The 18,233-nt window shown below is 35.0% G+C and overlaps 1 protein-coding gene and 1 long non-coding RNA gene across 2 annotated transcripts in view; both read left to right on the forward strand.

Moving 5' to 3' along the window:
- The first annotated feature begins 5,131 nt into the window (after positions 1 to 5,131).
- LOC130048471 (uncharacterized) lies at positions 5,132 to 5,578 on the forward strand. Its single transcript, XR_008797266.1, has 2 exons — positions 5,132 to 5,288; positions 5,501 to 5,578. It is a non-coding gene; the product is annotated as an uncharacterized LOC130048471 (long non-coding RNA).
- A 10,205-nt stretch (positions 5,579 to 15,783) lies between these two features.
- The window catches only part of LOC125655008 (uncharacterized), a 3,047-nt gene continuing 597 nt past the window's right edge, over positions 15,784 to 18,233 (forward strand). The window contains exons 1-3 of the mRNA XM_048885119.2: positions 15,784 to 15,858; positions 16,151 to 16,276; positions 17,031 to 17,085. Coding sequence (XP_048741076.2) covers positions 16,183 to 16,276; positions 17,031 to 17,085 — 149 coding nt within the window. The 5' untranslated portion in view covers positions 15,784 to 15,858; positions 16,151 to 16,182. The remainder of the gene's footprint in view (positions 15,859 to 16,150; positions 16,277 to 17,030; positions 17,086 to 18,233) is intronic.

The raw sequence follows: 18,233 nt of genomic DNA on the forward strand, positions 1-18,233 counted from the left end.
AGTTACTGGAGCTAATCCACGTCCTGCACGCATCCTCCGTTACAAAAGATCTAATTCTACCGATACTACCAAGTGCAAAATAACATGATTTAGTCAATGTACTTAGTTGGCATCCCATGCTAAGTGTGCTGTTGTAAAACATCCCAAAACTTTTGACACATGAAGCACTAGTGATGTCAGATCCACCGAAAGTCAGTTGATATCATGAGAAGTCACTAGCCTTACGTTTTGGTGTAAAGATGAGAAGTCCTGCTTCTTTCTGATAAAGCTTGAGTATGCTGTTGTGCATCCAGCATATCAGAAAGACACCATTCAATTGTCAATATCAGAAAGACACCATTCAGATCTGTCTGCTATGCTTTCCCAGTTGTCGTTCAGATTTATAATATGCTTTAAAATCGGAAAAATAATTCAACACTTTCCCTCCTACTAACGACAGGACAAACAGATATGAATTGCTAATTTCTTCGTGATCAAGCTGTTGGGTCCACTTCAGTATCGGGTATTTCTAAGTTCTTCGCTTTGTTTCTTTTCAAAATCCTTTTCATAATACTCAACAACGAGGTTTTTATCTGCTGGTTTAGCATAGATTCTGTAAGACCATTAACCAAACAAATTGCTGATGCTAGATAGAAAGATATGCTGTGAAACCAAGGGCTGATTATCTCCATTTTGGGATCTACTTCAAATAATACAATAATCGGCATATGCATCACGGAGGAGAATGTTATCAATATCAAAATTGACCGAATCAATTGCCTTTCATTCTTTACTCTTTCTTCGTTCCCACTTTGTGTGGTATTAACCCGCTTGCCACTGGATATTGCTTTCCTTATGATTCCGATGTAGCAAAATGAAATAGGAGCAGTAACGACAATTATGAAACTGAGGGTAAACATTCGGAATCCATCGTTACTTGTTATAGGACTACAGATAAGTCTCAGCGGATCTAAGGTGAATTTTCCCCATGTGCCCGTCAGCGGAAACATTAATGCTGTTGGATAAAACGTCCAAGCGAGCATTAACATTACACATGTGTTTCGGGTGCTGAAAATCTTGTCGTAATGAATAAATTGCACTATTTGTATGTATCGGTTTAAGGAAATTAACGATATATTAATTAACAAGTTCATATTCAAACCAAAGTAGGCATATCCAGAGATGACGCATCGTACACCAGCTTTCTGAAAGGACGAAAACCAGAAAAGGAGAGGCAGAGCCACCGAACTCATCAGTAGATTTCCAACGAAGAAGTTCAGCACGAAGATAAAATTTCTTTGTTGATAAAGTCTTCGGCAGATTATCACAACAATAGTTGTAAGATTAATGATTGTGCCTGATGCAGCGATGGATGCACACATAACTCTGTGCACGGTGAGATCCCAAACTAATGTTTGTATTTCTGAAGCCATGTCGGTCAAGCTGCTATTCGAAGCCATCTTTTCCTCCTGTAACACAGGACAATGAAAATACCGGCTGAAAATGAAACTATTGACAGAGCTTATATATTCTTCTGATTTGAAAGAATTATTTGAGGATGAAATAGTTTCACCTCGATACATTCTGATCATATCACGCTATACTTATAATGAGCAATCGATCAATGAATATGAATGGAACAAATGATAAACCTGAAGACGTCCATGGTATTTTTTATCTATTGATTCTCATGAAGGATGCTGACTCCTCCTAGGCACCTGATCACACCTCTGTTGTGTCCAGGGGTCCGTGTTTGCCCAACTATCTATATTGTATTGCTTAAAGGAGTTATGAAATTGATCCCTGTTCGTTATCTTCGCCTTTCATGAAAGACTTCTTGAATTAAAGAGGATAGTCTACGCATTTTTAGATAACATCGCCTTGCTATGAAAGGTTTAGAGAAATAATAATGATTTGTAGGATTATCTAATCTTTGAAATAGATTTCAAAGGTAGATTAAAAACATCGTTGATATAAACATGTCATTAAACATGGCTGTAAGAACTTGAGAAAAACTTGATTCAAGTACTATACATGTACAATGACTATAACGCTGACCACTAGCTTTCAAAATGTACATCAACAGGGGATGCTGACTCCTCCTAGGCACCTGATCCCACCTCTGGTGTGTCCAGGGGTCCGTGTTTGCCCAACTATCTATTTTGTATTGCTTGTAGGAGTTATGAGATTGATCACTGTTCGTTATCTTCACCTTGCATGCTTGCAAGATTAACTTTTATGACAGTTTAAAACATGCAACATACAGAACAGAAATGAATTTGTTTTTATCTAACGATCCGCATGTTTTAAAGTAAAAGCATGTTTTTACTCGCAGGCCAGTCTAGATAATCATTTAGAGTTGCTATAACATATATTATATAAAATCTTTCATCAAAATAGACACTTCCGGGACATTTATGTTTTAAGAACACATTTCGTTTGATACTGTTACTGAGTGAAAGGTGAAGATCACGAACCGCGATAATTCCCATAACTTCCTTATGGAATACAAAACAGAATCCGGCAAACACGGACCCCTGGACACACCAGAGGTGGGATCAGGTGCTGAGGAAGATCAATCATTCCCTGCCGACCGGCCACACCTGCCGTGATCCCCATATCCAAATCAGGTAAACGGAGTAACCCGTAGCTAAAATCTTAGATATACTGAGCAGGTAAGTAAATATAGATTCCATAGTCATTGGTGCTAGTGACACTTTAACTAATACTCAGGTGACATATAGACCTCATTTTCAACTAAAATTGAAAACGTAGTTCACTTGTATCATTATTTGTAATGACACAACCAAGTTTCCTCTTTTTTCATCCACCATTATAGAGATACGCAAACAATCAATAATTCAAGACAGGAGATACTTACTCCTCCTAGGCATCTGATATAACTCAAGAGATACTTACTCCTCCTAGGCATCTGATATAACTCAAGACAGGAGATACTTACTCCTCCTAGGCATCTGATATAACTCAAGACAGGAGATACTTACTCCTCCTAGGCATCTGATATAACTCAAGATAGGAGATACTTACTCCTCCTAGGCATCTAATCCCACCTCTGATGAATACATAGGTTCGTGTTTGCCCAACTCTCTATTTGTATTCTATAAAGGAGTTATCAGATTTATGAGTGCTGCAATTTTTTCGTAATAATTGAATTTCAATATCTGTATATAACAATTTTATGAGATTCATGATACAGTAATGAGCGATAATTCAGTCATACCCTACAGGGGAAGTTTTGCATTAATGAGGAAAACGACAATGAGATACAGAGAGAAAGAGCTGTGAAACACATCAATAGATTCCAACAAATAAATTTAGAACGAATGGTACATTTTTCTATTTTGCAGAGTGATTTGATATGAAAAAGAAATAATATATGATTATATGATAAGCATTTGACAAGAAAAAAATTTCATATATACTGCTTATCACTTGATAACGGTAGTAAATAACAACATACTATTATGACACTTTCCCCGCGATACAACTGTAAGAACTTGTACGTCGTGACGTATGTTTTTATTGTGACGTCATATGGTGCGAAGTGCACCGAGGTACATCTATATACAGCACTGTATGTTTCCGGGAAGCCTTAATCGAGAAGTCAAGGAGAACACTAATATTACCTGTATATTTCGAGTGCTGCAGGTTTTTTTTTTCGTAATAATTCAATTTCAATATCTGTATATAACAATTTTATGAGATTCATGATACAGTAATGAGCGATAAGTCCGGAGAAGTCCGGGGAGAGGACATCTGATAGAAAAACGACAGTGAGATACAGAGAGAAAGAGCCGTGGAACGCATTAATAGATTCCAACAAATAAATCCAGAATGAATGTGTAAGGTGGCAGGGGACAGTTTCTTTGGTTTTGAAACATGTGGATAGGGGGTATACACCAAAGTCAGATTATGACAGACTAATGAAAAATCATATTTCCCTTTTATGTCAATACTTGTATTTCATATTAGTGTAGTTAATAAATTATGACCCTAAATTACATGTAATCTATAAATACTGGTGCTGGTGCACAAAACATGCTCTGAGCAGGTTCCCCTTTTTTGCTTTGATTTTCCCTCATTTGGGCTAATCCGCACCACCCCCACACCATCACAGTACCAAACATGGGGATTTAGACACTGTGCACAATCAAGAACCCTATCTGCCCTTCTCAAAAATCTACCTCTCATATGGGGCCATCCACCTTCCCTCACAGCTACAGACCTTTTGCTAGACCCTGCATGTTTTCACCGGAATTTCTTCAGCAACTGACCACGTGTCTTAGTTTCGTATTTGCACCCATCTATATGCTAGGAATCATGGTGACACCTACATGTTGTATATCAACATTTTTACTAAGGACTCAGCTACATTTGACATGCATCCTAAAATTATTGTATACATTTTTACACATGTAATATCACTTCAAATACAGGGTAATTCCATTTTTTGAAAAAGTTGACCGGGCCTATAGTGCGAAACTGTCCCCTGCTACCTAAGGGGAGAACATTTTTTTATATAAAAAAAAATAATAAGATGTATCAGATGGGATTCGAACCGGGTGCCGAGAGTAGGTCGCGTGTGATTGACGATAGGCATTAACCTCTGCGCCATTGAGACTCTACAACTACGTAGATATTTTTGGTATTTTGTGTGTCTGGTTATTATTGTAAAATTAATTATAATTGACTTTGAAGAGTATTATATTCTATTAATTTTGGGTAAAAGTATCTCTTGTTGAGTTAAAATAATTTCGTGTAATATTTTTCACACTTATGAAGACGGTCAGTGATTGGTCAGTGTGTGTAATAATAGAACCTGCTATTGGCGGTATTTTTGCACGAGATACAGAAAACAAAGACGTGTCTGATGTTGTGTAAGTTCTTGGTGATATATTTGTCATTTTCAAGTACACAATAAATTGTCAGTGAATATTTTGAGTGCATAGATTCACTATATCGTGTGTAAGGTATTGTAGGAGATTCTTTGCTAAACAATGCTGTTAGGAAGCAGAATTCAATATTTAGCATTTGCTTTAATCAGACATATAGAATTGAGAACTAGTTTGTTGCTTAATTTTTCTATTTATACTTACTGGGAGAATATAATTGAGTTTTACACACATGTACTTCGGTGACACAACGGTGTTTGAGTTATATGTGTGTTTCAGTATATTTACAGTGTTTATTTTATTAATAGGTCTAAATGTAGGTGATCAGTGTATTACGTTGACCTTGACCTGTCGTGGTGGCCATTTTTTGGGCCGGATATTGCGTGCCTTGTTTAGGTTTGTGAACTTTGCGTATTTGCAACCTTTTTCTAATTTGCAATTGCTATTTGTTCATGGTGCTAATTATGCATGTTTATAATACATGTACTACATATGAATCCTTGCAAAGGAAATATGTTTGTATATATGATTGAGGTCAAGCAAATCTTGTACATTGGTTAAGTCACTAGCACAAATTGTAATGTGTTTTTATTTATTTATATTTATAGGAGCACTGTCATTGATTCATTCATTGATTCATCATTGATTGATCACATTACACTACAACTGTGAATAAAAGGTGAAAAGAACTTGTGTGTTACAAATGTAAATGATTTCTTTTGGTCCATTTTTCTGCTGTATCCTTACCTCGGATGACTTCATACATATTGATTGTGCTTCTCATCAGCATTCAACAAATGAAGATAAATGGGACTAATCAGAAATGTTCATAATGAAGATTTAGCTAATCAATTCTGATGAAAGACTTTTAGGATTAAAGACTGCCGTTTCTGTGGTTTCGTGACACTTTGAAGTTTGACTTCTCTACAAGCTTTGTCGTATCTTAATGATGTCCATACGCTCTACTCACTGTTAAGAGTCAGCTTTAATTAGTATATGTTAATGATATCAAGAACAATTACAGTATATTGATGCTATGATAGGATATGAAAATCATCAACTTTTAAAATGATAAGCATTCTTAACAAAATATTGGGCCTATATATTCAAGTATTTTCTTTGCAGTGGTCACGTCAGCTTATTGTACCTGTCTGATTGTGGTCAACTGGACATATGGGCTGTCTCCAGCGTATATACTAGTCAAGATTGTAGAAACAGACAGAAGAAATGTCGATGGCAGGTGTAGGTAATCATACTTTGTGTGTAAACTGGTTCTCCAGTAATCAAACGATGGTGAAAACATTTGGAACCAGCTTCAGGAAACTAAAGGAAGCTCAATATAACAAAAATTTCAAAACGTACATTCATATCTTGTACACAAAAAGTTCTTACGTAATATTCAATGTAAAAACTCTATGTTTCTGACCTTTTAGTACTCTCGCAACTACACGTAGAGGGAAACAATACCACAAACCCCCCATGAGGAATTATGTTTCCTTGGAGATAAGATGCCCGGATTGACCAGGATATCATCTCTGCATTGGACAGAAATTCATGTGTTGCACTCTCGCTGATTACTGGAAATGCACTTCTTTGTGGTGTTAATTCAGCATCCTTGCAGAAGTTACAGAAACTTCAAAACTTCAAAACACTGCTGCCATACGAGTCACACGTTCAAGTCTCGTTTAAGGCAGATTTTTCAAAATCCTATGGTCGTCATAACGGTCTAGTTTGTCAATGCAACCTATCACTGGATCAAATGCTGTCTGACATCTGTTATAGCAATTGTTAGGCCGTTCTTGGCACACTGATTTTGACAACGAATTACTCCGTTTACCTGATCAAGATATATAGCTCACGGCGGGTGTGACCGGTCGACAGGGGTGCTTACTCCTATAAGGCAACTGATCCCACCTCTAGTATGTCCAGAGGTCTGTATTTGCCCATCGCTTAATTTTGTATTCCTTATAGCAGTTATAATGTTATAATCAACGTTCATTATATTCACCTGTTCATAATGACCACATTGGAATTTTTTATTTAGGAAAATAAACCTCAGGGTCAAGAGGGTCTATTGGGGTGGAATTACAGACCAAATGGTTATATTTATTTTCAAAAGATTTGGTGATCGAAGGGGCTAGTGATCAACGAGTCGGCGAACGCGGTAATTATTTCTATTCTACAACTGATAACGGACAGGGTTCATGTACATTTCCTCAAAATCATCAGTTACAGTTTTATATGTACCGGAATTTGTCATTTCATTCTCTTGTTTTATTTGGTTTCTTTTTCCGTTGTATTTTTTTTTTATTTTTTTTTTTTTTTTTTTTTTTTTTTTTTTTTGGTTGTTGTTGCTGTTGTCCTGTGGAACCATCAATTATTGTTTTGCCTGTACTAAAATTTGTAATTGCAAAGATATGATATCATCGAGTAACTATCGACAAAAAAACGCATATCACACGATCAGTATAGTAAAGCTGAGGGAAATTACTATTTCATGATGTTGGTAAACAGGAATGAGGAAGCCTTTTTGAACATCCTGCAAATCCTGCCAAGTAATTGAATTATTTGAAGGGAATTTCTAGTAATTTCGTAATATAGATCTCGTTCCGGATGCGTCTGAATTCAGTTGTAAGTATTTCGTCATCTAATATTGGGCAATCAAAGGACCCCAAAACAAAGTGCACACCAAAACGTTTTATTACAGGAAATGTATTGAATAGATTCTGAATATCCTGAGTAAAAATCAACGAAAACGTTTTATTACAGGAAATGTATTGAATAGATTCTGAATATCCTGAGTAAAAATCAATGAACGTCCTAACAAAAGCAAACTTGCTTTTTGAAAGAAAAAAAACTGTTAAGATTGATGAGTTTTGTATACATTGTACATGTAATAGACTATATAACCGTATTATAACTTCTGTTAAACAAATCTAATCATTGGGATTACACTATCTACCTATGTCACTGGTAAGCTGTGAATCCGACAGGATTTGGGGGGAGGGGTGCTTTTTCATTAATATTATTACTTTTTGTTTGGCTTTGCTATGAGCTTTATCCTTATAAGATATCTCACAAATGAGTAATTTGAGATATTCTAACAATGTTGTAATTCATGAATTTTATAATGCAATACTATTTGTAGACCAACATGTTTACAGAAATGCGATTAAAACCATAAGAAAACTCCTGTGATTTATTCGATGTGTACCTGATGTAAGACAAAGAAAAAGTTCACCTTTATAATCAGAATATACAAATTAGAAACTACTTATAGAAAACATTTAAAGTGAACTATATAAATGAAACACAAAATATAAAACACATGCCCTGTGCTTGATGGCAACCAGTATTTTATTCGTTATTATTTATTTATCTATTTATTTGTATTTCCATGGTGCGACTCAATTTTTGTAATACTATACATAATTTGAAATTTCAATATGACACAGTAATATACAAGAATAGATATGGGTTACCCCATATCCAAGATATTCGACTTTTGATTTACTTGAATTTTCACTATGCTCAGCTGATCTCTAAGAAAAGACTGCACTTGTTATGAAACTGGTGTATAGTCCTTCATGTCCGTAGCAAATACCGTCACCAGTCTTTTGTCACTAGCAAACAGTGCACACACCGGTGCTTGCAAGACAAATGAAAAAATGGATAGATGGCACAAATACGGTACAAAGATATTTATGCTTTTTTGTCGAATGATAAAGAAGGAAATCAAGGAAATTGGGGATTAGCAAATTTATTAAAATACAGCAGAAAAGTATAGCTTTAAAAATACTACATGAGAATGTGTATACCTATTAATACAACTTATTGGGGCACATACTTTGTGCAGGCTTAATTTTTGCTAAAAATGATCATTATTATCACAAAATTTGCCTATCAAACCAGTCTTATTTCATCATTCTTCCCAAATTTTTCCTTTTATATCTGTATGGAAATTCAAAGCAAAGACATGAAAAACTTGAAATCTCTCGGAATAAATACAATTGTACTCTAATTTTTACCATGTAACAAATTAATGTGAACTTTAGAATGGCAAAAACAAGAAGGATTGATGTAATCTACACTTTCTCCAAATTTTGTGTATGGTATAACCTTAACAGCAAAGAAACCCCTTTAAAAAATAAATAGACATGTATATGTCACACTGAATACATTGCAAATATCTTCAGACTGGTGACCTTCACCTTTTAATTGTGGTCCGAATCCAGGTGTTGAGTGTTGTATACGCATTCCGTCATTAAACAACGGGTAAACTCCACATAAATTAATGATTAACATTCTCTCTCAGAAGAAATTGTATGATAATTAACTAACAATATTCATCAAAGTAATATAATTGTTGCAATAGTATAATCAATCGTGAAAAATTTTTCAATCGAAGAATGACTGAGGAGGCAGCTAGCGTAGGAATATGAACACTTCTTATATACATTTCTGGGGGAAAAGTGATTTTTCTTAAAAACATTTGACTTTAATTTTGTTTTCTCCCACGTATTACATACACATCGATATTCTATACATTTGTTGTAATCCTGTATCTGCTGATCATGAATGGAACTATATTTTTTCAGAGCAATTGTGTGAAGAGTACCTGAATCCAGTAATATATCTTGAATAGATAGTATGCACTGATCGAATATATTAAAAATAGGACAGTAACCACAATGAAGGCTTGATTTATAGTTCAAAGATCTGTTGATGTTGTTTGTTTGTTTCATACTTGTGAAATAGGGCATAGCGTTACCGATTCTGGTGTTTACTCGATGTTGCTACTTCATCAAATTTATTTATTCCATGGACAACTTTTCAAAAAGTAAATGAAAAGCAGTTTTGAGATGTGCTTTTATTTATCAATATGATTTTTATGTTTATCAGCTTCTATTACCCAAACTCTGCTCACCGTAGCTCGTTTTTGCTGTCATAAAGATATCTGAACAAAGAATGATTGAGATTGAAAATTTGTCATTTATTACAATACCAAATGACGAAAGAAATCTTCAACATAAGATTTTGGGGGAAATCAGATAATACATTCTACATGAAAGTACCTGCAAAGCTAAATTACTCAAAGTCTGATTTCCCCCAAAGAAGACAAAATAACTTAAATAATGCTACGCTATAAGATGACAAATAAAAATTCATCAAAACAAACCCAGAGCAAAAAGATGGCGAACAAATAAGGCCAACCCAAATGATTAAAAGCCTATATAAAAAGATTGCATAGCACCGGAGTAAACCTCCATATTGAGGACGGAAAGTTGGGGTGGTGGAGGGTTGAACAAAATGAAAAAACTTTGATCCGCTTTACAATCTGTATTCACTGAATCCCATGTATATGAAAAGGCTAACGTGTGCAAAACACAAGCTATCGCGTGTCTATCCAAGCCATTGATTGGCTAACAAACTTGAGGCCCCCAACGGGGTAAAGTTATACGAGGTCCCCAATAGGGCAAATGACACATATATACGCTTTAAACATAAATGCTATTATGTTCCATAATATTGATTTTATGTTTAACAGCTTCTATTACCCAAACTCTGCTCACCGTAGCTCGTTTTTGCTGTCATAAAGATATCTGAACAAAGAATGATTGAGATGGAAAATTTGTCATTTATTACAATACCAAATGACGAAAGAAATCTTCAACATAAGATTTTGGGGGAAATCAGATAATACATTCTACATGAAAGTACCTGCAAAGCTAAATTACTCAAAGTCTGATTTCCCCCAAAGAAGACAAAATAACTTAAATAATGCTACGCTATAAGATGACAAATAAAAATTCATCAAAACAATCCCAGAGCAAAAAGATGGCGAACAAATAAGGCCACAAGATATGAAACACAGTATCATATCGGCGCCATCCAAGGTGAGCAGAGAGAAATAACTAGTTTGACTGTGGAGAGTTAATAAACATTTATCACACATGAACAGTTAAATACTGACCCGATTGCAATTAACAGTGTATATGGTTACCAAAGTTGACACATTCCTGTGCTATAACATAAAGGATATTGTATATAACAAGACATACTTTGGACATATCTGTGTATAAAAGGATAGCGTAACTAAGTGAGTCAGTAAGGTATATTGCACCAACCACATATAGCAATGTATACAGTACCAATGTGTAGCATATAAAACAAAATTTTTCTCTCTACAACTTGCAAAAAAGAATTACTACAAAGAAAATATAACAGATACAACTTGCAAAAAACCTATTTTGTTTAAATATTTACATAGTACCAAACTTTTTGCAGCAGTTAAACACTGACCTGCTCGAAGTCTTAAAATTGATATAACAGTCAACTGATACAGTCCTTAGCAGCAGTTAGACACTGACCTGCCCAAATTTGCAATTGATATATGCACGCAAGTGATGCAGTCTTTAGCAGCAGTTAGACACTGACCTGCCAAAGGTTGTTGCTGAACCTGAAAACTGATACAGTCCTTAGCAGCAGTTAGACACTGACCTGCCCAAATTTGCAATTGATATATGCACGCAAGTGATGCAGTCTTTAGCAGCAGTTAGACACTGACCTGCCAAAGGTTGTTGCTGAACCTGAATGCGCCCTGACTACCAAGTAAAAAAAAAATATATCAGAGGATGGGGTAGAAAATAAGTTAAAGGTTGAACGCAGGTATTCTTATGTAGCGACGAAAGGCATTAGAGTTTCATCTGCCTAATTGTTTGATCAGATTCTCAGAATAACCCAGGCTTGTGGCATATGTAGCAGCACCTATTCTAAAACTATGACCTTTGTACAACTTTGGGTTCAGACCAGCAAAGGTTGCAGCGGCATAGAGTTGAGTGGAGACATAAGAATATGTAACAGGGTTTCCCCCTATGAACTGGAATAAGGGTCCCGAAGAATGCTTGAAATGTGATAAATAGCGATGCAGAGCTGCCACAGGGCACATTGTTGGATCTATGCTGCTCACAAGTGTAATGACAAAAGGATTGTTATGTTTCTGATTTTTGAAATGATGTAGAACTATCTGCACTGATTTCAGTAAAGAACCCTCAAATTGAAAGGCGACATTTGACCGCTGCACCATCAAACTGCTACTTCCTGCAGATTTTGAAACCACTTCCCCAAGGCGAAGGAATGCATGAAAGCATAATTTAAACAGAGCATCTAATAATATGCAGTTGGCTTTTGCTGCAACCGTATGAGACAAAGCCGCAATAAGTTTTGCTAAAATATCTTTCGTTAACGGTAGCCTTGAGTCTACAGTCCCTGCCAATTTGTGACAACCACGCAGAAGTTTCTTTACTACAAAGGCTTGAGAAGGATCTGGCAAATTGAACAATTTGTGGACATAGCCCAGAGCAGATATGTGTGATGATATAGTGTTTGCACTCAAATTGGATTGAAATAAATGTCCAATGAAGTTGCATACATCAGAGACTTGCAAAGGTAAGTTAGTAACTGGTTTGTAATTCAGGAATAGGCCCCAAGACCGCCTATATGCAGCTCGAGATGCCTGTGTTAAGGAAGCTGTCAGAATATGAGCTGTTGCTGAAGTTAAATTTGCAATAAATGTTCCGGAACCGGGGTGGGATACTGCTCCAAATATGAAGCTTGGAACCGGGCGCTGTCTGAGAAAACTACATCTATACCAAAAAAAAAACATGCTAAAGACTAACATGATAAATACATCTAATCAATAACACTGCAAATGACATTGTGTAATTGCTTATTGTCATGTGGTAATAACACCCCAAGATTATTTGATTTATTGTATATTGTTTAACGATATTTCACTCATATGGAGACGTCACCATTGCTGTTGAAGGGCTGCAAAATTTAGGCCTATCCTTGGCGCTTACGGCCATTGAGCAGGGAGGGATCTTTATCGTGCCACACCTGCTGTGACACGGGACCTCGGTTTTTGTGGTCTCATCCGAAGGACCGACCAATTTAGTCGCCTCTTACGACCAGCTAGGGGTATTGAGGTATTCTAATCCGGATCCCGGCGCGATAACACCCTAAGAAAAGAACGAGTAAGTAGACACAGGTGAATACAGGTGAATCCAGTGAAATCATGTTCCATATTTTATCAGAAATTCGATACATTCAGTTTGATGTGTCTCATGATAAAATCCTTTAATGTCGAATTCATCCTGATGGCTGCATCCAATATTCTGATAACTTACGTTTGACATTAATAAAGAATTGTTTAAATAATGGAATGATGAATGTATGTTTTATATGGCATGTCAAACGTTGCAATATTTGATCTTTTCCATTTGTATTGTATAATTTTCCATTTGTATTCTATATTTTCCATTCGCATTTTATAATTTTTCATTTGCATTGTATAATTTCCATTTGTATTGTATAATTTTCCATTTGTATGGGTGCCTGTAAAGTGCGAAACGAAATCTACCGAAACGAAACGAAACCTACCGAAACGAAACGAAATTATAGGTTGTATAACCGAACTCTTCTAATTATAATAATTGCCATAGTTTCAATCTGTAGTACTTTAAAGTGCCGATATAAGTATGATATAGTTCTCTAAAAAAAAAATCTATGCATTAACAAAATGCGTCCTCATCAACTCACTACCATATTACATCTCAATGAAAATATTTTCTTTTGGAATTAATCAAATTGCTAGTTTTAACGCTGATATAAAGAAACTACAGGCCCTTGATTAAACCATGAAACCCCTCACAAAATATGTTTATTTGTGTAAAATCGGCTGGGTCTGTATATGTTTATTTGTGTAAAGTCGGCTGGGTCTTTATATGTTTATTTGTGTAAAGTCGGCTGGGTCTTTATATGTTTATTTGTGTAAAGTCGGCTGGGTCTTTATATGTTTATTTGTGTAAAGTCGGTTGGGTCTTTATATGTTTATTTGTGTAAAGTCGGCTGGGTCTTTAATTCTCTATCCGTAATAATGTTATTGATGTTCTTCATTGTTGTCTTTGGTGTTACCCTCAATTTTCTCAGTTTTGAATATACCGTAAAGAAAGAAACACAAGTTGCCACGTAAATTAATGTGTAAATTCTATACACTCTGATATTGCTGTAGTAGTAGTAGTAGTAGTAATAATAATAGTAGTAGTACTAGTACTAGTAGTAGTAGTAGTAATAGTAGTAGCAGTAGTAGTAGTGGTGGTGGTAGTGGTGGTAGTAGTAGTAGTGATAGAAGTAGTAGTGGTAGTATTAAGTAGTAATAGTGGTAGTAGTAGTAGTGGTAGTATTAAGTAGTAATAATAGTATTAGTAGTAATAGTAGTAGTAGTAGTAGTAGTATTTAGTAGTAGTAGTAGTAGTAGTATTTAGTAGTAGTAGTAGTAGTAGCAGTAGTAGTAGTAGTAATAGTAGTAGTAAGAGTAGTAGTAGTAGTAGTAGTAGTAGTAGTGGTAGTAATAGTAGTAGTAATAGTAGTAGTAGTAATAGTGGTAGTAGTGGTAGTATTTAGTAGTAATAGTAGTAGTGGTAGTAGTAGTGGTAGTAATAGTAGTAGTAGTAGTAATAGTAGTAGTAGTAGTGGTAGTAGTAGTAATAGTAGTAGTAGTAGTAATAGTAGTAGTAGTAATAGTGGTAGTAGTGGTAGTATTTAGTAGTAATAGTAGTAGTGGTAGTGGTAGTGGTAGTAGTAGTAGTAGTAGTAGTTGGTAGTAATAGTGGTGGTAGTAGTGGTAGTAGAAATAATAATAATAATAGTTAATAATAATAATAGTAGTAGTAGTAATAATAATAATAGTAGTAGTAGTAGTTAGTAGTAGTAGTAGTAGTAGTGGTGGTAGTATTTAGTAGTAGTAGTGATAGTATTTAGTAGTAATAGTAGTAGTGGTAGTAGTAGTAGTGGTAGTAGTAGTAGTGGTAGTAGTAGTAGTAGTGGTAGTAGTAGTAGTAGTAATAGTGGTACCACTACGGTAGTATTTAGTAGTGGTAGTGGTAGTATTAAGTATTAATGGTGGTAGTAGTGGTGGTGCATGGTGGTTACAGTCGTAACATTTACAATGTTACATTACCATTACACCGTTCATGCCCTTGTAGTTAATGTTTTCAACTTTCGCCAGGTTTTAATAGGATTATAAAAAAAAACTTTTACACAGATGCGATATGTCCGCCAGTCAATGCGATCCCGGAAAACAAACTCATTTATCACTTTTTGGATTTTACAATGACGCTTTGTGTTTAGAAACTCCCCTCCCCCATTTTATCGTTTTAGATTTGTTTCATATAATTTTGGTTTAATTAGCCTCATCCTTGCAAGATTAACAACGTGCCTATACAAATCGGCCTAAAGTGTCACTTTGACTTTAGTAATAAAAAAAACATAAAATCATATATTTAGTTTATCAGGATGACTGGACGTTTTAAAACTTCATTCAGTCCAGTGTGTGGCAACATAATAGACGAGGCAAGAACATGCGATAACTGAAAAATGTTTCAAATTGATTTCTAACTGAAGGACTTGAACATTGTGATACATTTTTTTACGATTCCTTTCATTACATTGCTACAAACTAACAAATTGATACATTTTTAATTCATTTCATTACATTGCTACAAATCTACAAAACCGTCCAGAAATAAGCCACACCGCATAGAAACACATGTCCATAAAACAAGCCGTCACGCATGAAAACACCTGTGAATTGGGTTAATTCATGATGAATGATATTGCATCAAATCGCTTTAATTATAAACAAGGTCCAAATTTCATTAATGATTACGTCATCGTTCATCCAGTGATGATTTATGAATGGAATGTGACCGTGTCTATTTCTACCTATTAATTACTTTGTCAAGCCCATTCTTCCGGTCGTGGTGACAGCAAGGTAAACGTGTTATATATATATAGACTGTTAAATATAATGATGTATCACACCGGTTATATATATAAATGTATTTTCTCCAACTCCAGCTTCATAAAATTTGACTCAACTCTTTTAAAAGATCTTTTATTCGTGGTAAGATTTTTGAAGAGATGATTAGATTAGAGTGAATTTTATAGTGTAGATACAGTGTATATATGAAGAGATGATTAGATTAGAGTGAATTTTATAGTGTAGATACAGTGTATATGATTAGATTAGAGTGAATTTTATAGTGTAGATACAGTGTATATATTATGAAGAGATGATTAGATTAGAGTGAATTTTATAGTGTAGATACAGTGTATATGATTAGATTAGAGTGAATTTTATAGTGTAGATACAGTGTATATATTGAAACATTATTGTCTTGTTTTATTGTTTTCAGTCAGAGTTTTTCTTACACTGTACGACAGCATCATGCACAAAGTCCTCGTGATTGCTGTTCTATTTTGCTGCATCTTTGATAGAAGCGATTCATTTCTGGGAAATCTTAAAAAACACATCGAAAAAGGTAAATTCATCGTTTCCGGTACATCCATTGTCATGGAAATGGAAATGTTTTTGATCGTTCAATATATTTGCCTATGCAAAATCTGCGTTTGGTCATGCTTTAGATATTTTACAGTTGTTGACATTTAGAAGTACAATATTGACCAAGCCTGGGGGACGAAGTGAATATTGTATTTGGAGGGTATTTAAACCATCGTATTGACCGGCAAATGCCAATAATTGTTTTATTATATGATTGAATAATTTACTATATGGAAACTGACGAACTAGAGCCTACGATGCGATACCTGCTCAGTGATTTTGTATATCGACATAACCCTAGTAGAAAGTGACTAGACACGCGAGTTATTGTTTACAAAATGATTTGATAACCTAAAAGAATCGAACCTTAAACGACCACAAAATATTAATCAATCGATTTGGTCCGATATTGGAGAAATACATTGTTATATTCACCTCAAAGGCAGGTGTCTAGGTTAATATGACGTTTGTTTGTTTGTTTTTCCTTCTATATAGCTAGATCTCAACCTATCACAAAGCTCGGAATTATTCGATCATATAAGAAATAGATATTAAAAATGTAGCATCCACTGTTAGATAGGATACTATAACAGTTCATTTGCTGATTATATTTTCTTAGAAATCGAAACGAAATAAATTCCGTGAGATTTTATTGATTTATTATTTGTTTATTTACAAAGAAATTGATTAAAGTTGCTTAGACTATTCAACTTTGCTCTCTCTTTCTCTTTCAGTCACCAAACTGAAGTTTAAATTACCAGATGACTTTAGAAATATTCTCCAAAAATCGTAAGTAAAAAGGCATGTCAATTTGATCTACAATTACTATAATTTTGGATGACAATATGTTTGACCCAATCTAATTAAAATTATATCTTTTGAATATCTGTACATGTGTTTCACTTGTGTAGCGATATACGTGGGCGGATCAAAGTATTAGACTGTGTTTGATAACACCCCCCCCCCCCGGTAAATCTTCAGCAAAATAACAGCTTTGTTAAGTTTAGATGTTTATAAATGACCACACATGGACATTGGGGGTGTTAAAGTAGTTTTATTCCTACATCCATTGATTGTCAAGTAAAATAAACATGGGAGTGTCATGTTGTAAATTTTGATTTATATTCATTATTTATAAATGTATCAAGTGGTAATAAATACATACAGAAGTAACAACATGATTTCAGTAACCGTATATCGGTGTAATTGAATTGGTTGCAATTTGTTTTTGGAATTATAAACAATACCTTATACATATTTTTTAACTTCTTAAAGTTGTTATGCACTTTAAATTTTGTTCCTATATAAAACTGTAGCAGACAGTATAAAGGGAACTTATACTGCCTCGCTGGTGAGCTAGCTTTTCTGGTGATGTGGTAGAGTCTCTCTCTTGGTCACGCAAGTTGAGCAACGGCGAACGTGATCAGCCCTTGGCTGGGTGACGCTACACGTTACAAAACTAATGCAATTTAGAACCTGTATTTTAACTGCTAAACCAGCTAGCACACTCGTGGTCTATTGACCGGGCAAAAGTCTGCCCTATTTCTATAGTCACGTGATTCTCGGTCTGCTAATGGCGTTGTTCGCTGTTTCGACTGATGATGAAATACAGAATTCGTCAGATAAAACGCAGAGCAGAAACACGAAAACTAATTACTGATTATTAATCAGGATATTGGATGATTATGTTTTCTTTTCAACAAGTGGATACGTTTATAAATATACGCATGCAATAACACCCGTCACTGTCATGTTAAAATTTCAAAGTCAACAAACCATGTTCATCTAATGTACGAAGCCTTTAAAAAACAGTTACAGACTGGTTTCTCGAACAACAGTAGTTTTACCTAACCTGAGAACGGCATCGGGCAACAGATCCGTTCTCGGGTCAAACAGAACAGCTGATGTCCGAAGATCGGTCAATAACTGTATAATAA

Source organism: Ostrea edulis, chromosome 7, assembly GCF_947568905.1.
Source record: "Ostrea edulis chromosome 7, xbOstEdul1.1, whole genome shotgun sequence".
Lineage (NCBI taxonomy): Eukaryota > Metazoa > Mollusca > Bivalvia > Ostreida > Ostreidae > Ostrea > Ostrea edulis.